We start from the raw sequence: 24,224 nt of genomic DNA, 5'->3' as shown, positions 1-24,224 counted from the left end.
TTTTTTAGCCACGTACTGACATAGTCCTGATAACGCTGATTAGCTTGGCTAACTCTGCCTGCTCGAGTCACCACCAACTGTCTCTCAGATGAGTCAGCAGTATTGACCACTGGTGTGATACTAGGAGGTGTAGGTGAGTGAAGTGACATTCAGCCAAGTATGGTGACCCATACTCAGAATTTGTGCTCTGCATTTAACCCATCCGAAATGCACACACACAGAGCAGTGAACACACACACACACTGTGAGCACACACCCAGAGCAGTGGGCAGCCATTTATGCTGCGGCGCCCGGGGAGCAGTTGGGGGTTCGATGCCTTGCTCAAGGGCACCTAAGTCGTGGTATTGAAGGTGGAGAGAGAACTGTACATGCACTTCCCCCACCCACAATTCCTGCCGGCCCGGGACTCGAACTCACAACCTTTCGATTGGGAGTCCGACTCTCTAACCATTAGGCCACGACTTCCCTGGGTTGGCATTTTGGGCAGTCTCTCTATCAGGTACTGGTGAGGTGGACCCCCAGTGGCACGTCCTCCTCAGAGCTTGCCGTTGGGTTTTCATCAACCCGGAGGAGATCCACCCTGAGTAGGAGTCCACCAGGACTAGATGCATTTTGGCACGCCACTCAAATATATCAGCTGCAGTAAATGACCATGGCAGTTCAGGGATGTCATGGAGGTGCATTGGTTCCTTTGTGTGGTGTGCTGTCAAAGCGTTGCATGCAGCACAACGAGACACCTCTCTTTCGATATCTGTGTACATTGAGGTCCAGTACATAGTCTCTCGAGCTCTGCGTTTGGTGGCTTCAATCCCAGGATGGCCCTGGTGTAGCTGGCCAACATAAAATGTTTGCAGTGCTGCAGGTATGACTAACCTTTGCCCACGCAGAAGCAGTCCATCCTCTAATGTCAACTCTTCCTTCATGGAGAAGAACGGTCGCAACTGTTGCGGCAGCTCCTTGGAGGTGCTGGGCCAGCCATGCACGATGACTTCAGATAGCTGTTGGCAGGTGACGTCACTCTTTACTGCATTTCGTAATTCATCTGTACGACGTGAAGAGAGCACCTGGACAGTCATCACTTCTAGTAAGTCATCAGTAAGTTGGGGCTCAGACTCAGGTAAGTGTGCACGCGACAACGCGTCTGCCACAAACAGTTCCTTGCCTCGCTTATACATCACATCCAAGTCGTAACGTTGCAATTTTAACATCATACCCTGCAGGCGTGGTGATGCGGTGTGCAGTGGTTTCCTCAGGATAGTTATAAGGGGCTGATGATCCGTTTCAGCAGTAACGGGGCGGCCATAGATGAAATCATGAAATTTTTTAGCTGCAAACACCAGTGCTAACATTTCTTTTTCAATCTGAGCATACCTGGACTCAGTTGGTGTGAGGGCACGTGATGCGAATGCCACCGGCCTCCCGTCTTGGAGGCACACCGCCCCAAGACCGTGTTGGGAGGCGTCTGCTGATATAACCACTGGCTTTGATGTGTCAAAAAATTGCAGCACAGGGGGATTAGTCAGTGCCTCCTTCAGTTTGCTGAAAGCCGCATCATGGGCGTCATGCCAGTGCCACTCCACGTCGTGGTGTATCAGCTGTCTCAGAGGGCCAGTCATGTCACTGTACTGGGAGATGAATTTGGATAGATAGTTTATCATGCCCAGAAACTGCTGTAAAGCCTGTTTGTCCTGTGGCTTCTCCATCTCGCAGACAGCTTTGATCTTTTCCGGATCTGGCTTAACACCATCAGCGGTTAACAGGTGTCCTACATAGTGTACACAGTTGACTCTAAATCTGCACTTGTCAGGATTGAGCTTTAGGTTGATGGCACGGATCCTGTTCAAAACCTGTGTTAGGCGTTCATCATGTTCTAATAATGTGCGTCCCCAGATGAGGATGTCATCGACCACGATCTCGCAAGGTTGTCCAGCAAATAACTGTTCCATCACATTTTGGAAGACCTTACTGCCTGTGCATATGCCGTATGTCATTCTCAGGAACCTATATCGGCCATGAGGTGACATGAATGTTGTGAGCTTGGAGGATGCGCGGTCAAGGGGTATTTGCCAAAACCCACACTTGGCATCTAAGATGCTAAATATTTTTGCACCGGGCATGTCCGCAATGATTTGGTCAATTGATTTGAGTGGATGACGGGGTCTGAGGAGGGCCCGGTTAGATGCACTGGGTCGATGCAAAGTCGCACTGTTCCATCTTTTTTTTCTGCTGCAACCATGGCAGACACCCATTCTGTTGCGTCGTTTTCTGGTATAATTACACCAAGGGCAGTCATTCGGTCCAGCTCCGCCTTGACCTTATCTTTCATGGCAATGGGGATCCTGCGGGGAGCACATATTGTGGGGGCAACAGTGTCATCTAGTCTCATATGATATATCACAGGTAATTTACCTATGACATTAGTGTCAAAAAGGTCTTTGTACTCCAGTATTTCTGGAGCTTCTTGTTGCAGCATGTGGACGTCAGGTCCGAGATGTATGAGACCAATAGCAATACTGTCTTGTAGTCCCAGTATGGGTTTTACATCCCTATTGACCACATGAAACTTGAACTGTCCCTGTGTACAATGCAGTGTTACAGTGCCATCAGTTTTGATTGACTCACCTCCATAAGCCACTAGATTGACTTTTTCATTTGGATCCACATGCACTGTGTGGTCAACTGCATGCAGCAGTTTTCTGGGCAGCACATTACATTTGGCACCAGTGTCCACTTTTACCTTCAGTTGTCCATTTCCATTCTTCATTGCGAGCGTGGCGAAGATTTCCCCCTTCTGTGCGGGTGTGAGTATTGTGTCACAGTAGAAAGTATCAACCATTTGATTGTCTGGTTCAGTGGTCAATTCATTTACTCTACCCATTTCTCTTCTTTTGTATGGAGTGGGGGCTTTGGGGCGAACTGTGGCCTGCGCTGGTGCAGAGCGACAACACCTAGCAAAGTGATTAAGTTTTCCACAGTTATTGCATGTCTTGTTGAGAGCAAAGCATTTGCTGCGGTCAGGTGAGTGTTGGCCATTAAAATTGCCACAGCGAGCCTTCTGAATTGAGCACACTTCAGCTTCCTTATGAAGTTCCTTAGAGCTTTTCTCCGACTGTTCATGGAGCATGCTAATGCTAACTGCCAGTTCAAGGGTGAGATTCTTTTCACGTAATAGTTGTTTGCGGAGGGTGTCGCTCTGTATTCCACAGACGATACGATCCCTGATCAATTCATCACGGAGTGCGCCAAAATCGCATTTCTTCGCCAGTATTTTCAGAGTGGAGACATACGCCTGAATAGACTCACCGGTTCCCTGACTAGTGGTGTTAAAAACATGCCTGTCCATAATGATGTTTTTCGCTGGCAAACATAATTCAGCAAACTTTACCAGTAGAGTCTCTGGTTCTTCGTGACTTTCCCCCTCTCCATACACAAAGGATTCCGACTTTTGAACAGCCTCCGGGCCGGCTAGGTTCAGTAGCGTGTAAGCTTGAACTTTCTTCGATTTATCCGACAGTCCTGCGTTGCAGTAGATTATCCATTCTTTCTCAAATTTCCGCCAGTTGTCGGCAATGTTGTCGTCAAAAACTAGCGGATCGATACGACGGAGTCCTTGAGCCATTATCAGACACTTCTGACACCATGTAGAGTGTCAAGTAATACACATGTAACTCGTGTGAGTGTAGACACTAGACTGCCTTTATTTATGTTACCCGCTTCATCCAACAGGGGTCACCATAGTGATGTTAACATGAACACTGATATTTAAAGTGATAGTGCCACAACTCTACAGTTATATTGCATTTTTACAAAACGTCCCAACTTCACTGGAACTGGGGTTGTATATTAACTGAGTGGACTAGTGTGAACCGTGCAACATTTTAGCTAATAATCATACCCAATCAAGAAAAGGAAATGCTAAAAAAGCTATTGTCCCTTTTACATGTTGCATCGTTGCTGCTGTAGTTGCTTATCACAGTAAATTCCTGTGCCATGATAAGGTTTAAAGTATAACACTAATGACTAATATAGGCAATTAAACTAGTGCTTCTTTCAAAAAAATTTTTTTTTGATTCTGTGCCTCGTTTCTTTCAAAACTGTGCAAGATTAAAATAAAATTTAACAATTCTTTAACACATTTATATTACTAAACAATTACTCTTACATATAAAATATATTTAACAACCTAATTTAAAGTTCCTAAATCGCTGAAAAAAATATTTTTTTATTTAAAAAATTTGTTTTCAACAGAAGACATCATTCGGAACTACGAATGATAGCATTTAAGGTCATGACGTTGCTTATTTACCTGAATGCTAAAATATGTAATTTTTTACTAACTTCACATAAACCCAATTATGGAACGGAATAAGCTTGAAAAAAATTTGCTGAATTGGCGACTATGTTAGCGAATAATTGTGTAGATTATTCCTGCTCATCTGAACACATGCAAATTTTGCCAGACAGAACCAATCCATCACAAGAGAGCGTTCACTCACTGACAGTGCATTTAAACAGGGCTGTGTTTCCCAAAAGTATCATAAGAAAGCATTAAAGCTTTTGGGAACGGCAGCCTGGAACAATGCTTATCTGAGGAATTTTATATATGCAACAATAGCCTTTCAGTGTCAGTCCCTTATGAAAATGAACCATGGTTATACTAAAGTGACCATAGTTCAACTGTAGTATTTGTAGATTTGACTCATGTAAACAAAAAACATATTGAAACGTGTAAACAAAAGTATAACCTAATAAGTTACAATTAAGGCGTATTGAATGTTAAAATGTGTTTTAAATAGGGATGGGTATCGTTAAGGTTTTAACAATATTACTACTCTTACCGATACTGCTTAACGGTCCGGTACTTTAACGGTATTCTTATCGGTACTTTGTGTTGTGTTAGGCAGTCGAAAACTTAGCATTTCTCTGTCTGCACATAATGCACTTGTGAAAGATGCTTTGACAGATTGCTTGTGTTTCCGCCCTTACATGCAAAAATTTTGTTGCACTTATGACAACCAGCGTTGTCTGCATCAACTCTAGTGAAGTAACCACACTTTGGAACGTTTTGATGTCTCCGCCATCGTCACTCTTTGTATTAAGCAGGAGTTTTCGTACTGTAAGGGGCCGTTCACATATCGCGTCTAAAAACGTGTGGAAAACGCTAGGCACGCCGCTTTGATTTTTTCCCCAAAGCCTTGGGCACTTGCACTCCTGAGGAGTCTGCCGTTGCTAAGCAACCATGACCTGCTCTCTCCATGAAGACGCGGAAATTTCAGCAATAGATAAATGGATTTGCAGCACTAAAAACTGCTTGCAGTAGCACTGCTACTAAATTAATTAAAAAATCCACATACAGCTATCAGCTGTTCCTTCATCTTGGCTGAGCTTTCAACATTGTTACGGAAAAGGTGAGGAAGTTACATGACCTGCGGTGCGCTTGCGGCATTCTGAAAAGTTGAGATGTTTAAACTCGATGCGGTGCCATGTCGCGACCGCGTCGCTTCCATTATGAGCGCGCATACCGCACACCTACATTTGAAATAACGAACTTGAGCACGCAAAAAGTCGTGATATGTGAACGGCCCCTTAAATGCGTGTATGTGTGCCGCGCTCGTTCTTGTTGTGTGTGTGTGACTGACAGACAGCCTCCGCGGCGCGCATGAGAGAACTCGCAGATTTCACAGACAAACGTCTTAATAATATCGCAAATTAGAAATGCTTGGTAAGATAAAATGCGCACGATAACATTATTAAGCAAATCTCTTCGCCATCGTCACTCTTTATTATTGAGCGGGAGTTTTCATACTGTTATGTCTGTGCGTGCGCCGTGCTCGTTGTGGTGTGTGTGACTGACAGACAGTCTCCGCGGCGCGCATGAGAGATCCCGCAGATCTCACAGACAAACGTCTTAATATGATCGCACATTAGAAATGTTTGGTGAGATAAAATGTGCACGATAACATTATTAAGCAAAAATACATAGTACATTTATTTTTCCCCTCCAGTACCGAAAGCAGAACCGATACCGTCAGATCTTACTGATACTACGGTCTTTCATAATTTAGCCCCGGGGCCATTTTAATACCGGGTTTCGGTACCCATCCCTACTTTTAAACATAAAGTTAAGTGGTTATAATTACCCATTTTACTCTTAGTAATTTAATAATTTTATAAACTTCATAATTAAAAAGTTTGATTCGGAAGTATCGTATCGGTATCGATATCGACCATACTGGCCTTTAAAATTATCGGTCTCTTATCAAAAACAAAATAAGTGGTATAGCCCATCCATAAACTCAATTCAGCATGGAATTAAAGTGCCGGTGGGAGTTGAGTGCTCGGTTGAAGAATGTGTGTTAGTGGTAGGAGAGGTCGTTGGTCACAGTAGTATTCGTTCCGCATCTCGAATGAATGGTGCTGTTGTGTTATTTTTGGACAAAGTTGAAAAAGTGAACACAGTAGTTGCAAATGGATTAGTCCTCAATGGTAGTTTGATTAAAGTTTTTCCACTTGTTAATCCAGCGAGAAAAGTGTTGCTTTCTAATGTACCCCCTTTCATTACTGATGAAGCGCTGAAACGCGAATTATCTCGTTATGGACAGTTGGTTTCTGCTATTAAGAAAATCCCCCTAGGCTGCAAATCTCCGTTGTTGAAGCACGTCGTGTCTTTCCGTAGACAAGTGCATATGATTTTGAGGAGTGATATTGATGAATTGAATATTACTTTTAAATTTAAAGTTGATAATTTTGATTATCTTATCTTTGTAACAACTGAGAGCATGAGATGCTTTGGATGCCGGATGGTGGGGCACTTGGTACGCACTTGTCCAGAAAGAAACGCGTCACAGGTTTCAGAGGTTGAAAGAGGATCTAATGAAGGTCAGAGTTTGGAAAAAGAAAGCGAAGTTGGTGGGGTTTCTGTTTTGAGTGTGGACAAAGAAGATCTAGGAAGTGGCGTAAAGAGTAGTGAGAAACGAGTTAAAAAAAATGATGAGACAATGGATATTGTCTTTGATGAGTTGGAGGGTGAAATACTTAAAGAGGATGAAGAGGTATTTAAAGTGCCGGCAGTGAAGAGGAAGTCGAATCTTTGTGAGATGGAAAATACATCAAAGAAAAAAGCACATGATGAGATTGTTACTGAAAGTTCTGGGGAAGTTTCGAATGTAAGTGAAGTGTCGGGCTCAGAAAGTGAGCGAGATTGTTCTGAAGTTGAAGGAAATATGAGTAAAGATTATAGTGGGTACAGTTTGGAAAGAATGAAACAGTTTCTGCAGCGTACAAAAGGAATGAGGAATGTGGAGGTTATAGATTCTTTTCCTGATCTTTCGTTATTCATTGACTCAGCAAAAATGCTTATGAAGCAGAAAGGTGAAGTATGTTTGTCGAACCCTGAAGTGTATCGTTTAAAAAAGATTGTGCAAAAGGTGCGTCCTCAGACAATGCATAATGATTTGTCACAAGAATAATGGAGTAATGTGCATTTGTTCTCTTGTGCTTTTTTCATCCCTCATAATGAGTAATTTTAAAATATCTTCCCTGAATGTAAATGGGGCGAGGGATGTAAACAAAAGAGCACAAGTTTATGAGCTAATGAAACTTAAAAACATAGATGTTATGTTTTTGCAAGAGACACACAGCACAAAGGAAAATGAAGTTGAATGGATGAAGGAGTGGGAAGGAAAGATTGTTTTGAGTCATAAGACTGCTCTTAGTGCTGGGGTGGCTGTTTTATTCTCAAAGACCTGCCTACCAATATCTTATGATGTTATTGAAGTAATACAAGGCCGTTTAATTAAGATAATAGCAAAGTTTGAAAATGTTACTTTAGAATTGATAAATGTTTATGCTCCTGTGAAGTCAATGGAAAGAATGTTGTTTCTTGAAACTTTATGTGGTAGTCTGAAACAATGTAATATGGAAAGTTTTCTAATACTGGGTGGAGATTTTAATTGTACAAGCAATGATTTAGATAGGAATCACATTGAACCTCATATAGCTTCAAAAAATAAATTATTGAATATGATTAAAACTTGGCAACTTTGTGATGTGTGGAGAAATTTTCATTGTAACGAAAGGCAATATACATGGGCTCATGTGAAAGAAAATTCTATCTCTTTAGCAAGACTGGATATGTTTTATTGTTTTAAATATCAGAAACAATGTTTTAAGTCTTGTTTTATTTGTCCTGTTGGTTTCTCTGATCACTCAATGGTAGTAGCATGTGTTTTTATTAATTCTATTAAAAGTAGGAGTGCCTATTGGCATTTTAATAGTGCTTTACTTGAAGATGCCCATTTTTGTAAATGTTTTTCGTTTTTTTGGTTGGGGTGGAGATCAAAAAAATCTTCCTTTACATCATTACAGCAGTGGTGGGATATTGGGAAGGTGCAGATACAAAAACTCTGTAATCAGTACACTTTTAATGTTACTAGAGACATGGTTCAATCCATAAGAAGTCTAGAGATGGATATTGTGGAACTTCAGACTTTAAGTGGAGCAACTGTAAATCAAAATCAATTGCAGGCTCTTAAAGGAAAAAAAGCAATATTAGCAGATCTATTAGGTACAAGGTCTCAGGGGGCATTGGTTAGATCCAGATTTCAGAATTTTTCTGAAATGGATGCCCCATCAAAGTTCTTTTTCAGTTTGGAAAGGAAAAATGGCCAAAGGAAAAATATTCAGTGTTTAAGGTCAGAAGATGGAAAAATTCTTACTGAGATTTCTGACATTCGTAAAAGGGCTGTCAGTTTTTATAAAGAGCTGTATACCCGCAGCTTTGTCGATGACCAGTTAATGGCTGAATTTGTGGCAGATCAGCTTCCAAACGTGAATGAGGATTCATATACAGAACTGGTATGTCCTCTAACAATAGATGAAGTTTTTAATGCTTTGCAGAGTATGAAAACTGGTAAAGCACCAGGTATAGATGGGTTGCCTGTTGAATTTTATAAAGCTTTTTGGCATTTTTTAGGAGAAGATCTACTTGCAGTTTTAAGTGATAGTTTGGATAAAGGACAACTGCCACTAAGCTGCAGAAGAGCGGTTTTAACCTTGCTCCCTAAGAAAGGTGATCTCAAAGAGATAAAAAACTGGAGACCAGTTTCTTTATTATGCACTGATTATAAGATTTTATCAAAAGCTTTGGCAAACAGACTGAAAGAAGTAATTGGACAGGTTATACATTTAGATCAATCTTATTGTGTACCTAATAGATCAATAGTGGATAATATATCCTTAATTCGGGATGTTTTGGAAGTCTCAAGACTGTTGGGAAAAAAATGTGGTCTAATTTCCCTAGATCAAGAAAAGGCATTTGATCGGGTGGATCATCAGTTTTTATGGTATATTTTTGAAACTTTGGGTTTTCCACCTGCTTTCACTGCCTTTGTTAAAGTGCTCTATGAGGATATTGAAAGTGTACTGAAAATCAATGGTGGTTTGAGTAGCCCTTTTAAAATAGAAAGGGGAATTAGACAAGGATGTCCTTTGTCAGGTATGCTTTATTCAATGGCAATAGAACCTATGCTACATAAAATTAGGACTCGTTTAGATGGTTTTAGATATGAGAGTACTTTTCCACCTATAAAACTATCAGCTTATGCAGATGATGTATTGGTTTTAACCAGTGGACAGGATGATATTGATAAACTGGTTGATATTGTTAATGTTTATTCAAAAATTTCATCTGCAAAAGTAAATTGGGCTAAAAGTTCAGCATATAGGGTCGGAAAATGGAATGAAGGAGAACTGGACTTACCGGGTGAGATGGTTTGGTCACAAAGAGGTCTTAAATATCTTGGAATTTTTTTGGGTGATGAAAAAATAATGCAAAGAAACTGGGAAAATGTTCTGGAAAATGTTGAAGGAAGGTTAGGAAGGTGGAAGTGGATTTTACCTAAAATGTCTTTTAGGGGGAGAGCATTAATAATTTAGTAGCCTCCTCATTATGGCACAGGTTATCTGTTCTAGAGCCTCCGGTAGGGGTTCTTGGAAAAATACAGGTCAAGATGATGAATTTCTTTTGGGATAAATTACATTGGTTACCACGAAATGTTCTTTATCTTCCAAAGGAAGAAGGTGGACAAGGGATTGTTGATGTTGTAAGTAGGAAAGTAGCTTTTAGGCTACAGTTTGTTCAAAAGTTTTTATATAGACCCAATTTATCCTGGTTTGGACCAGCCTGTTGTCTTTTAAGTAAGGTTGGAGGGTGGGGTTTTAGAAAAAATATTTTTTGGACAGATTGTAAGAGTTTTCATTTGAAGTCTATTTCTTCTTTTTATGAGAGTGTAAGAAGAGCATGGTGTATGGTACAGGTAAAAAGATCATTGTCATGTTATTCTCTGTATTGGTTTTTGGAAGAACCTTTGATTAATGGTGCTCGACTGGAGTTTTGTGGAAATACAACTTTATGGTTGATGCAAGCATTAACACAAGCCAGAGTTGTTAAAATGAAGGATTTAATAGAAGTGGCTGGTTTCACGTTGGACAATGCTGATGCACTTGCGCAGAGACTTGGAATTAAATCAAAGAGGACTGCCCATCTTTTGTTAAAGAAGTGGCGAGACAATTTGAGTGATGAAGACTGGAACTTTGTGTCGAGTCAAGCGCTTCCAGATAAAACAGATATTTTTCCTTGTATGGTGATCTCTAAAAGTGTAATTGAAAATGAACATGTTTTAATGACTAAAGGGATTTTGAGAGACTTTATTTTTGATACAATGGGTGGAAAGAGTTTATATAAAGTTTGTGTGAAGGTGATAAATAAAGACAAATTAAAAAGAATGGATACACCTTGGAGAGACCATTTAAGTTTTGATATTGAAGTCAAACCGTTTTGGGGCTCTTGTTACAAACCACCATTGACTAAAAATGTGGGTGATCTTCAATGGCGAATTTTACATGGGATTGTTGCTGTAAATGCTTTTATCTCAGTGTTGAATCCAAGTGTGCAAGATTGCTGTCCTTTTTGTGATCAAAGAGAAACCATATTTCATTGTTTTATACATTGTGAGAGATTAAGATATTTGTTTGCTTTATTGGAGATTATATTTACTGATGTTAATGAAATTTTTACAATGGTTGTGTTTATTTTTGGTTTTAATTATTGTAAAAGGAAAAAGAGGAAAGGTCGGTTGTTAAATTTTATTTTGGGTCAAGCCAAAATGGCAGTTTATATTAGTAGGAAATATAAAATTGCTCATGGTACCAGTAAAAATGTTGAATGTTTGTTCAAGGGACTCATAAAAGCTAGAGTAAAACATGATTTTATTTTCTACTCTCATATAAAGAAATTGGAAGAGTTTGAAGCGGTTTGGAGTGTAGAAAAAGTTGTGTGCTGTATTGAAAATGATGCATTGAAATTTGTTGGAGTTTTTGAGTAATTGTGATTTTGTAAGTTGTACCTGAATTTGTGTAGTTAATAAATATGTGGTTAAAAAAATCTCTCTCTCTCTCGCTCTGTCTCTCTGTCTCTCTCTCTCTCTCTCTCTCTCTCGCTCTCTCTCTCTCTCTGTCTCTCTCTCGCATTGATTACTCCGAGTCTGATCCAAACCGTTTGGCGGAGGCGCGGAGAGCGCGCGAGTCATGACTAACACGTCATGACTTATCAGAGATTGAATTATCAAATGGCGGATTCGCAAATGATCGCTTTAGTACATTCGGCAGGCAATTATACAATAATGATATTAAATAGTGGGGAATGGTCCCGGTGTCCAGTCCGCGCCTGATTTCCACAGACACGCAGAACACGCAAAACACGCATTTTTGGGGCTTATATTCACAGACACTAGTCCATGTCATGTTTTGATTCAAGTGTAGGCCTACTGACCTACTTTTGATTTAGTCATCCAAAATGTGGCATATTCCGTCCGCGTTAGGCATTCCGTTTTTATGACTGGATTCTACGAACCAGACTGTATTTCCGCATCCCGGAAATTATTAGGGCGGTATGTCTCAGAATAGTCAGTGCAATTTGGGAAATAAATCAGTGAAATCTGTATGTGGATGTGTGTAAATATTCAAATGTAATCCCCTTTGTAATCGTTAAAAATTTCATTAGTAACTGTAATTAAATTACTCATATTTTCTTAGTAACTGTAACTAATTACAGTTACAACAATTTTGTAATTAAATTACGTAACGCCGTTACATGTAACTAGTTACTCCCCAACACTGCTTGTCCTTGTAAACCTTGGTAATATCAGTTTTTTTTCCTGAGTAGATCAACGTGTTTGAAGGAATCGGTTCAGTGAATTCAGACTCACTCATAAGTCACTTGCCGCCACCTACTGGTGTAATGAAGAAACCCGATTTACTTGCTGATAATTTAATTAGAACTACAAAAACTCATTAAAAGTGTTAAAAATCTACGAACATGGCGGATATGTTTATACCTATGGTTTATACGCGACCAACGGACAGATACAAACTGATTTGAATGATAAATAATCAGTACCTGATGATAAAATATACATTTAATATTATCCACGTTATATTTCTTCTGCAGCAACAATGTGAACTTTTATAATGATACGTTTGGTCATTTACTTTTAAATGCATCATTATGCAAATACATGTGCAGTTGTCGGCGTGATAGACCCGCGACTAGCAGATCAAAGAAGGCTACTTCTTAATTTATCTTCAATATGGTAGTAGGAAATCAGATTAAACGAAATGTGGACGATGTTAGCTATGGTGATAAGATGATTGACGGCAGTTTAAACAGTGACAGAATCATAGACTGTATAAAAACAGAATGCACGTAACTAAGCAACAGAGCGTCCGTTGAAGAAGCAGCTATGACGAAGTAGTAGGCTATGTCCCAAAGCCTGCATTCTTCTACATACTCATGAAGTATGTAGGCTACTTTGAATGCTGGAGAATTGTTTTACTAATGTTCTACACATTGCTGCAGTTCTGTGTATCAGGCATCGATCATTGGAACCGATAGATTTAACGTTAACTGATTAACTTGACAAATAAATCGTTTGTAAACATCGACGGATAACGTTACCCCAAACATCCGCCGGGTAAAACACATACTGAATTCAACACAACTAATTTCGCCAGAAAGAGCGACGCGTTTTTACTATTTTCAAGATTATTCAAGTTATGTATTCGGTTCTGTAGTGCGTACTATCAAGCATGCGTTGGTGGTATAGTGGTTAGCATAGCTGCCTTCCAAGCAGTTGACCCGGGTTCGATTCCCGGCCAACGCAGTATCTTTTTCCTGCTTCAACTAACTTTGCGGAAAAGCCCTTTCACGTCAAGATCGACAATTTTAAAGTTACAACTATCGTCCTAATCCTATGTTAATTGGGAAGTTCATACTACAATATAACGATATGCAATTTTAAAATAACCCCCCTGCAGTAGTACCTTCACAAACCCAGTCGGGGAAATTTTGACAATATAATGTTTAATGCACTTCATGTTGTTAATAACAACAAATGGAATATAATATTCTTACTCTTTGTATATTTTTACGCCAACAAAGTTATCAAGTTATTAAATCAATGTGAAAAACAAGATAGGGCAAAGGTAATCTAAAAGCAGCTGATTGTATAACCTGAAATGTGTAAATGTCTAACTAACATTTTTGTCATATCATTTTAAATCTGTAATGGATTACAGTTTATAAGTAATCCAACCAGCTCCACCTATACATTATTTTTTGTAGGTTTGAGAAAAGAAAAAGCAAAAGCAAAGCTTTAGTTGAACCTCACTGATAATTTGTGAGAGTTCAACAGCACCACTACAATATCTCAGCAGAGAAATACAAGCTTTGGCATCATTTCAGTGGGATTTATTCAACAAACTCTGTTTAGTCTGTTTTTTAGCCGCCACTTTGGTGTTCAACATATTGTTTCAGAAATACAAAAAATGTAAGACTGAAATGCAAACTTCAATAGGTTGGCTTTATGTTGCTGAAGTTAGCTTTAAGGAAAAAATATGACTGATTGTATTTTAAAATTATTTTTGAAAGGATGTAAACTATTTAACCAGTTTGAATCAGATGGTCAGTTTAGGTGCATCTTACCCACTGACTCGGTCAGTTTACCCCTAACCTGGAGCAGATTGAGCCACCGGAGCAATGTTTTATACAAGAACCCATATTTTTAGAACCCCTTGTCAAAGATATTCTGATCATTTAAGATGTTAGTAAACATCCTAAACTTACTTTAGACACTTTCATTCTGTCTCATTTTCCCTTATCTTGAGGAACACTTCATTTAAAAATGGCTCATCTTACCCCACTCCCCCTTGTTTATTCATCTTTGATGTTCATTTATAAGTAATCCATTCAAGATTTTAAAAAGGGGTATCCACAAAGAGACCCAAATTAAATTTTCTTTATATTATTGTCTTGTGTAATACATGTCTTTTTGTTAAAGACTGGAAACACATTGGGTAAGCTCAGCATGCATTCCCTAACTCCTAAATTAACAGAAGTGCAAAAAGCAGCTCTGTGACCTGCCTGGGAATGTGGAACTGTCTCTTCTCTACAAAGCTTCAGTTCATGGATATAAAGCTTCTGCCTTCCACCAGAGATGTGACCGTCAGGGTCCCACTTTACTTGTAGCCTACAACTGTTCAGGCTACATCTTTGGTGGATACACTAGTGTGGATTATGCTCAGAGTGAGTGAGATGTTGTTTTGTGTCTGTGCAGGTGCAGGAGGTGAGCTCTCGGTTGGGTGTGCCGGTGTCTTGTGCCAAATCAAAAGTTCTTCAAAACATTTATATAGCTATAATTTAATCACACACTGGTCATTATCTGTCATTTGCGTTTTATGCAGACAAATACTTCTGGTCAAGAGTTTATTTGAACTACAAAAAAAGTTCACTTCTACATTTTTTTTTAATTTCACTCAATCTGTGTAATTACTCTGTCCTTTTTTGTGCTTCTGTCACATATTAAAGGATTATGCATTTTTCGTTTCTTTGTGATTTTTTAGGCTACTGTCACTTTATGCTCCGTTTGACTGTTTTGTAAAATGCTTATAATGTCTATCAAATATTTTAAGACAAAAAAGGTAGCCCTGATTCAGCTTAAATAGATTAGTTAACGCTGTTAAAAATTTCATTTGCTAAACATAAAATAAAGAATAGGGGTACAATAGCAACCCGCTACCCTGCTATTCTTTTCCAACTTGCAGTTTCAAGGCTATACCGTGAACAGGTCAACGACAAGCTCAAACAGCGACAACATAAGAAGAGTTTCGTTTAGAGCTAAGAGTTTCGTTTTCCAGGCTGTGAAGCTTTCATTTGATTAGAGAGGAGAGAGGAGCTTGCCGTTACGCGTTTAGCCTTGGATGTACTGAAGCAGCGTTTCGTTATTTCTTCAGAGAGAAGGTAAGATACGTAGTAGAAATTTGTGAAAGTAAAAAAATATAGCGCACAAATAAGCGATATTTATATACCATAAATGAGACTATATATTTTATTTGAGCAGATTTTGCTTTCCTTTTCGATTCCTGCTGATCAGTTTCGGTATAGTTCTTTCAGAAAACTAATCATCTGACTGCTCGTTTGTGTGCCTGTGGCACAGAATTCAAACCATATATCATATAGCTTATCCTTTTTTCTTGTTTAGATGCATTCAGCTTTTGGTGCGTCCAAAATTTACAACGTCCCTCTCACTTCGAGGTTAACAGAAAAGCAAAGGAAGCAGCTTTGTGACATGATGGGAAACCTGGAACTGTCTCTTCTCTACAAAGGTTCAGTTCATGGATATAAAGCTTCTGCCTTCCACCAGAGATGTGACCGTCAGGGTCCCACTTTACTTGTAGCCTACAACCGTTCAGGCTACATCTTTGGTGGATACACTAGTGTGGATTATGCTCAGAGTGGAAAGCCAGTTAGAGATGATCAAGCATTCCTGTTCAGTGCTCAGGATGGTAAAGCCCCTGTTGGCGTCAGAGTTAGCAGTGGACATTGTGCACGTTATGATGATGCTGAAGGCCCCAACTTTGGCCAACAGTTGTACTTTTGCTACAACAACCATCCAGTTGTGAAAATTGAAAATAATCCTAAAGGAGCATTCAATTTTCATTATTTCTCATATGGATATGACACTTGGCTGAGTGAGTGTGAAGTGTACAAAGTGGAACAGAGTAAGTCAACTTAAAATATAGTTATGTTCAGTAAATTTGTATGGTAACTCTAGTCTCTTTTAATAATTACTAATATAATGTCAATTGTTTACTCAAACAGGAAGTGCTCTGTTAGAGACTCAGGTCAGGGCAGAGATGCCATGGAGGAATGTTCTGTGGACAGCTGAGTATGTTTTCCTGATGCTGAATTAATTCAGTAATAAGATACAGTTTAAGTTTGAACTAATCTTTTGTAGACGAAGAGCAGAGCTCATGGAAATGATCAGAAATTTTAAACCCCTGATGAGGTCTGTGAGTCGTGTCCGAATCCTAATGATTGGTCCTGTAGGAGCTGGAAAATCCAGTTTCTTCAACTCCATCAACTCCATCTTCACTGGTCATGTGACCAACAAAGCCATGTCAGGATCTGCAGGCACTAGTCTAACTGTGCAGGTACAGATTCAATAAAATGATTATATTTTCTATTAGAGTTCATGTAACGTCTTTTGATGACCTAAGATCTTTATGTGATTCTCTTCTTGTTTGGTAGTTTCGCACATATCCTTTGAAGGATGGTTGTGGAGGAAAGCCGTTGCCATTTGTGTTGTGTGACACCATAGGACTCGAGGAGCAATCAGGTGCAGGACTGGATATTGAGGACATCAGCAGCATTCTTCAAGGACACGTACCAGACCGCTATAATGTAAGAGCACTCATCTCCAAAATGAACAAAGGAGAAATGGAAGAAATGGAAGATTCGGATTAAAGTTGTTTTATATATATACATACATACATACATAAATACATACATACATATATATATACATATATATATATATATATATATTTATAAACAAATGTTACGATACTATACCAGCTGAAGTATCACGATACCATGCCATATTTTATTAATTCAAAATTCATATCTACAAAATGAAGCAAAATGTCAGAAATACTAAGATTTAAATGAAAACAGACCAAATTGTCCTCAGAATTTTTTTTTAATGATATTGAATAACTGGCTCTTTAGAAAAACTCAAGAACAGTCATGAAGTAACTAATTGAAATGTGTCATGCATGTACTCCATGTGTACATTAATGAAGTCATGCAAATTGAAACTCTTCTCAGTGTACTAAGCATTAACACTGCATTAAGAATTTAATTTCTTGGATTTCTCAAAGAGGCTGGCGATGGTGGGCTGCGACTTGCTGGTGGCAGGGTTAACTGGTGTGGCTTTGGGCACTAGTGCAGCATGGTTCTGATTCTGAAAAAAAAACAATATGAAATTAATTACCATATTTTCAGGACTATAAGTCGCACTTCTTTTCATAGTTTGGCTGGTCCTGCGACTTATAGTCAGGTGCGACTTATCAAAATTAATTTGACATGAACCAAGAGAAAACATTACCGTCTACAGCCGCGAGAGGGCGCTCTATGCTGCTCAGTGCTCCTGTAGTCTACACTGAAAACATAGAGCGCCCTCTCGCGGCTGGAGACGGTAATGCTTTCTCTTGGTTTTTGGTTCTAAATAAATTTGACTTATAGTCCAGTGCAACTTATATATGTTTTTCTCCTCGTCATGACGTATTTTTGGACCGATGCGACTTATATGAAAAATACGGTACTTGAATTCTGTAAAATTTTGTAAATAAAAAATAATTTATATATTCAATTGACCATTTCATATTTTTTTCAATACAATAGAATACAGAAAATGTTTACATTTATGTCGTATGTTAGTACTGTACATTTAATAAAATAAAAACAGTGTGATACGACATTTTTTTTATTAATCAAATGAAATCAAAATACATTTTAGAACTCCAGAATTGGCACAGAAGCTGCACTTTAAGTGACACTGCAATTACAACTGCATAAATAATGAGTATTTATTTTATATATGAAGTTTTAAATATGAAATGCCAAATACATGAAATATATATGAAATACTGAACAAAAAAAATTTTATGGACTACCTTTAAATGGGAAACTACTACATCCAGTAGGTGGCAGTCTTTTAAATGATTTATTGACAGAGCCATTCAAAAGAAACGTCTGCTCACTTCAGGAATAAAGCAAGTGATTACCATATTTTCCGGACTATAAGTCGCACTTTTCTTCATAGTTTGGCTGGTCCTGCGACTTATAGTCATGTGCGACTTATTTATCAAAATTAATTTGACATGAACCGAGAGAAATGTACCAAGAGAAAACATTACCGTCTACAGCCTCCAGAGGGCGCTCTATGCTGCTCATTGCTCCTGTAGCATACACTGAAAACATAGAGCGCCCTCTCGCGGCTGTGGATGGTAATGTTTTCTCTTGGTTCTTGGTTCTGAATAAATGCGACTTATATTCCAGTGCGACTTATATATGTTTTTTTCCTCATCATGACATATTTTTGGACTGATGAGACTTATACTTATAAAAATACGGTACTCACACGAAACTTCGTGAATGGTAAATTTGACAATTTACTCACCCGATTCGTTCAAAACACAAATATTATTTGGTTGTGTCCGAAGATGCTTAATGAGGTTGCTTTTGTTTTCCCCCTTTAGCTTGAATATTCTGTAGACATTCACGGCAGTTTGGTTTTCCTTCATCATCAGATAAAAATCCGAAGTAATTCCATATTTCACTAGGCGAGTTGCTCTTTTTCAAGAGACTGTCGCGGTCAAACGTTGTATTTAAATTCATTGGTTTCACAGGAACATACCATTGCAAATTAAAATGAAATGAACTGAATCAGATGCGTGTCGGGGGGGGGGGGGGAAACGCAACACCATATGTGGTATATAAGGAGCGAATTCTACACAGGTTTTTTTGCGCGCTTAACGGGCACCGCAGAAAGAGACAGGAAGACAAAAGACGCTATATTGTTTATTTGCGACACAAGTGTATATATATATATATATATATATATATATATATATATATATACATACATACAGATCATCTTAAATCCTCTTGATTCAGTTTAACCCCACAACACCATTTCAACCTGATGAGCAGAAGTCCTCCAAACCAGCATCTCTTCAGGAGAAGATCCACTGTGTGGTGTATGTGATAGATGCCACCAAAATCTCCCTCATGTCTGACAAACTACAGGGAAAACTTACTTCCATACGCAGAAATGTGAACTCACTGGGTAAGTAAAGTAACAGCATTTTAGATATACCATAGATTAATTAAAATCTAATGAGAAATACTGTTGCACAACTCTTATACTGTATATGCCAAAGACTAATGGTTATTTACATTTCAGGCATTGCTCAGATCGTCTTGATGACAAAAATAGATGAAGCATGTCCCCATGTCCAGAAGGATCTTCAAAGTGTTTATGTCAGTTCCTACATCAAGTCGAAGGTGAGAGGCGGTCACATGATCAGATGTCTGTTGCTACAGGACTCAGAGTGAGGGAGATGTTGTTTTGTGTCTGCAGGTGCAGGAGGTGAGCTCTGGGTTGGGTGTGCCGGTGTCTTGTGTGTTACCGGTGAAGAACTACAGTCAGGAGCTGGAGCTGGAGCTCAACTGTGACGTCCTGCTGCTCACCGCTCTACAGCAGATGCTTCGCTTTGCGAACGACTATCTGGACGATGCTGGTCCTTTAAATGATAATTTAATAACGTGGTACTAGTACAGCTTTTTTTATAGCTGATTTAACATTATATCTTTGTGTGAAATGTACTATTAATACACTTTTTTACTATTTAATCTACTAGTTGTGGGACATATTACGTATCACTACAATTAGACATCTAAAAAGTGTTATTCTGTTCTGTTTATCCATTCTACTTCTTTCAAAATCATACCCATTCAATAAAAGGAAATGCAAACAAACATCTTCTTACCACTTAAACATGTTGCATTGTTGCTGAGATGCTTGTTACATTTCTGTGTCATCATAGCATGGTTTGATTAAACTGGTAGAAACAAAATGACTAGGCTGATAAAGACTCCATCAAAAGTGAGTGTAGTTCAACAACAGACATTGTCATCCTCATAATCTCGAAGCTAAAGAAAACAAACAAACAAATAAATAAATACATTGCATAACAAATGTACATATGAAACAGTGACAGAACAATATATTGACTGTCATATGATATGCAGCTAACATATAACACTTTTTTAAAATCATAATGGCACCAAATACCAAATCTCCTCTTTAGAGAGCAGATTTTACAGCTAAATGTTATGTAATATCATGCTAATGTTACACTTAATCCTCAGGGCCGCATTAAGAGCTCACTGGGCCCCGGGGCTATGAGTTACTGCACATCTGCACATACTGCACAGCTATGAGTTACTGCACAGCCCCCCCCCCACCCCACACCAGTTTAGGTCACCAACTATAGAGAGAGAAAAACACCCCGCATTTTTCTAAAACACTGCTGAAGTTGTTTTACATAAATATAATCTAGAATCATTCAGAATAACAGTTGCCAATTCCTTTACAATATACAATTAAGAAAGCTACTTGAAAAACTTAAAGCACTGAATAATATTATATTGTATAAAGTAATCAAATATACAATACATAGTTTTCACTATAAATTCAACATTCATTCTTATTTTACAAAAGTGATTCAGTCAAGGGCAGTAAATTTCTTTTTTTCTGATGTTTGATTAACATTGACACAAATGGCGACAGCAGCTTTATCAGCAGCTTCTGTCACTTTAAGACCTCAGGGTCTGAACTCACTCAAGTGCCCTGTGCAAAACCTTCTCAAGTTCACCATGGTCTCAAAACGAGCATTTACTAAATTAATTCTCTCCCGGTGACATGCCCCCATGGAAGAACATTTAGAAAAATAACCGCTGAAATTATGACTTCTGGTGAATATTGTGGAAACTAATTGACACATTTAGATAAATATATTTAATACATTATAGCATATTATAATACAACTTATTAGGCCTATATATTTATAGAATAGCAAAGTAGCCCTAATTAATATACAAGACTGAACCACATAGATGTGAAATATAAAGGCTATCATGATCATTTTGCCAACAATGAACCATGGATTTTTTTTAGTTTATAATACGTTTTCATTTTAACTTAAATACAATATATAACATTCAAAACTCATCGGCTTAGACTGCAATTGAAGAAAAATAATCACATCAGTTTTCTGTAGCCTTGTGCAAACTTATTAGACTTCTAGAATGTTCTTTCCAGTGCAAAAAATAATACCGGGTATTTGTAATTTAATTAGACAACATTTTAAGGATGTGTAGTGCAAATATCTTTATATAATTATACTTTCATTATAATTAACTTTCTTTCCAGTGCAAAACAATAATACATTAAAAACATTTTTTAATTAAATAATAATTATTTTCCTCCTCCAGATATCTTATTAAGAAACCCATCAGAAATGATTGACATTTTGAGGGAGCGGGAGACAGGAACACAAGAAGGGGGAGATGTATATGGAATGTTAGGCTAAACCTGCACCATCTCTTTTAATATAATCACTTTCTTATCAATTATATTTGAGTTTTAAAAATCCACATGATTACACAGCCTACCATATCAGCCTCGGTAGTCGTCTGGTCTGACGGACGTCGCTCCCTCGTGTGCCCGCAGCCTCGCGCGCCTCTTGTGATTATCGCCTGATGCGTGCTATATCACACACTCCGCCGTGACAAACAGAAAAAACCCGACGGCATATGGTACAATTGGCATTGTATTCGTTGTCCCTCACGTATTCTGGTCACGGGTAGTTATTTTCCCATTCAATTCTATATTTCTGTGCTCTTTTGTTTTTCGCCGGCTGCTCGGAAGTAACGTTAGTGATTTTTACATTTCCCGCTGTTGTCACTTGTCGTCATCGTTGCTAAGATACGTGACTCACAATGCCTTAAACCAAAAAGGGCATTCTCTGATGATGTTCCAAGATGTTAAAAAGCTACACTGATCAAAGGCAAAAGGGGAGAAATTAGTAGGCCTGTATATACCGCACCGTCTGGTTTTTTTTTAATCATAGCCTAAAAAGGCTATTTTATTTATATAGCCTACAAATGTCTTCGTCCATAGTCTGGCATATATATTAAAAGTTATGTGTGTGTCTGTCATGGATTTGCACTGAATTGATTCTCAAAAATACGGAACAAAGTGGAACGGTTGGCAACCCAGTAAGCTGGTCTGAGCTCTCTCTTGTATGTCGGCGCGTAATCACTCAGTGTAACGTAGTCTTTGCCCCGCGATGTATTTTTCACTGCGTGAGTGAGAACATGATGTGCGTGACTCATGAGATCGGTCTGGCTTGTCACACAGTAACTAAATGAGGCGGGTCTTTGCGAACGGTCACTATAATATTAATGATAATGATTCCATGATAATGCATGGAATATAAGGCAAAGCGCCACTAAATAACAGGGCTAATTTGTGGGGGGCGTGGGCAGAGGCGTCGTGCCCATTCGAAGTGATGCAGCTTCCAAACGAAAAAAAAAGAATTGCAGAATATTATTTTTTATATATTTGATACAATCACAGCGGTGTGATTAGATCGTTCAGTGCACAGCATCAGCTGCTAAATTCAAATCTGCATTCGCTGGCTGGCGCTGAGCCAGAGACGGACGCGTTCGTACAACGCTTCATGATAACCAATCAGAAACTATTCTGTTGCGCTTATGGATGCAATGGCCAATCAGAGACGTCCAGAAGAGTCATCACTGAAACGCAGTGTTTTGTTCACTTGCTCGCTGACTGAATTATTTAGCGAATTCTCTCATCAGAAACATGAAAAAAGTGCAGATGTGCGTACGAATGTAAGTAAGATATTCGTTTCATAATGTAAAGTGCTTCAGTGATTTTAATGGGAGTTTTTGAGAGTGCCTGAACTCTGGCTAGACTGAATGAAAATGTTTTTTTGATAATGTAAATGTTACTACTCTCTGTAAAATGAAAGTGTTAAAAAAAGTATCTTACAATATTGTTATTAAAATTTACATTAAATGCAAATTCAGTCGTATTAAAAATATTTGATGGCATGATATGGCACTTAAGTAAAAAGTCAGGTTTTTATGTGTAGTTAATAGATTACACTACATTTCCATATATTGATCAAATAGCAATCTATAAAGGTGCAAAACGCGTTTACCTACACATATTTGAGAAACGAGATATTTCCTGATATATTAAGCATGTTTGGAATTGTTTTGAATAAAAAGGAAAAAAATAATAATAAAAAAAGCCTATATCAGTTATACAGTGCTTTCGTAGAATGACTTATTCCCCCCCCCCCCAAAAAAATGTGCCCCCTCAAAAATCATGAATGCATGACGCCCCTGGGCGTGGGGTAGGACTTTGGCAATCAGATGGCTAGTGGTCAATCTGATCCACAGCCAATCTCCTTGCTCGGGCCCTAGCCCTATTGTTAATGCGGCCGTGTTAATCCTGACAAACAATAATGCATCTCATTTCAAATTAAGATTATCATTATTCACAAAGGAATTATTTCAACCACCCTGCTTTCTCAAAAACATATTTTGACCACTGCCAACAACATCATCTGTAAAATAATCACAGATTTTCAATATGAACCCTGCTGTATGCACAGAAAAGACAATAGCTACTTTCCACCTAACTAATTGTTCTGTACACCATTCAAGTGCATTCAGGCATTCATGCAGTTGAATTACTGAATGCATTTGAATGCCTTTTTTAGCAACATTTTAAACTTTTTTTTGTCTTATATTCAATATTTGCTTTCATCTATCAATATTATACTTACACGATTATTAATAAAAATGTGAAAAGGATTTAAGTTATTAATTTCCGATCTTAAAAAATATTGTTTAATTACGACAAATTCAAAACTTAAAAAGCAGACATGACCTGCAATACTCTTTTGAGAAACAGATACATGTATATTTATTAAAAAGCCATACAGGTACATAGAACATGGCATTACAAATGAAAATGATTTATTTTTTTCGGCCACAAAATGACTCTAATTTGCCTCTTTGCATTGGAATTTAAAACAATTTATTCTATTTAACCATAAACACTACACAATTTGTAATATAAGTAATAGAAATTTTAGAAAAAAATAAACATTTTACGTGGTCATTAATTCATAACACACACACACACGCGCACGCACGCACGCAC

General features: G+C 38.3%; 1 protein-coding gene and 1 non-coding gene across 2 annotated transcripts; both read left to right on the top strand.

Moving 5' to 3' along the window:
• Positions 1 to 13,148: 13,148 nt before the first annotated feature.
• Positions 13,149 to 13,220, top strand: trnag-ucc (transfer RNA glycine (anticodon UCC)). The gene has a single exon. It is a non-coding gene; the product is annotated as a tRNA-Gly (tRNA).
• Positions 13,221 to 14,889: 1,669 nt separating this feature from the next.
• On the top strand, positions 14,890 to 19,939 carry LOC132159813 (interferon-induced protein 44-like). Its single transcript, XM_059569427.1, has 9 exons — positions 14,890 to 15,355; positions 15,597 to 16,116; positions 16,217 to 16,283; positions 16,353 to 16,548; positions 16,646 to 16,798; positions 19,076 to 19,247; positions 19,365 to 19,465; positions 19,542 to 19,698; positions 19,740 to 19,939. The coding sequence occupies exons 2-9, from the start codon at positions 15,597 to 15,599 to the stop codon at positions 19,751 to 19,753; spliced, it is 1,380 nt and encodes a 459-aa protein (XP_059425410.1). The 5' UTR covers positions 14,890 to 15,355; the 3' UTR covers positions 19,754 to 19,939.
• The last annotated feature ends 4,285 nt before the right edge of the window (positions 19,940 to 24,224 follow it).

The sequence above is a fragment of the Carassius carassius genome, chromosome 16 (genome assembly GCF_963082965.1).
Source record: "Carassius carassius chromosome 16, fCarCar2.1, whole genome shotgun sequence".
Lineage (NCBI taxonomy): Eukaryota > Metazoa > Chordata > Actinopteri > Cypriniformes > Cyprinidae > Carassius > Carassius carassius.
This window is presented reverse-complemented; position numbering and strand designations above follow the sequence as displayed.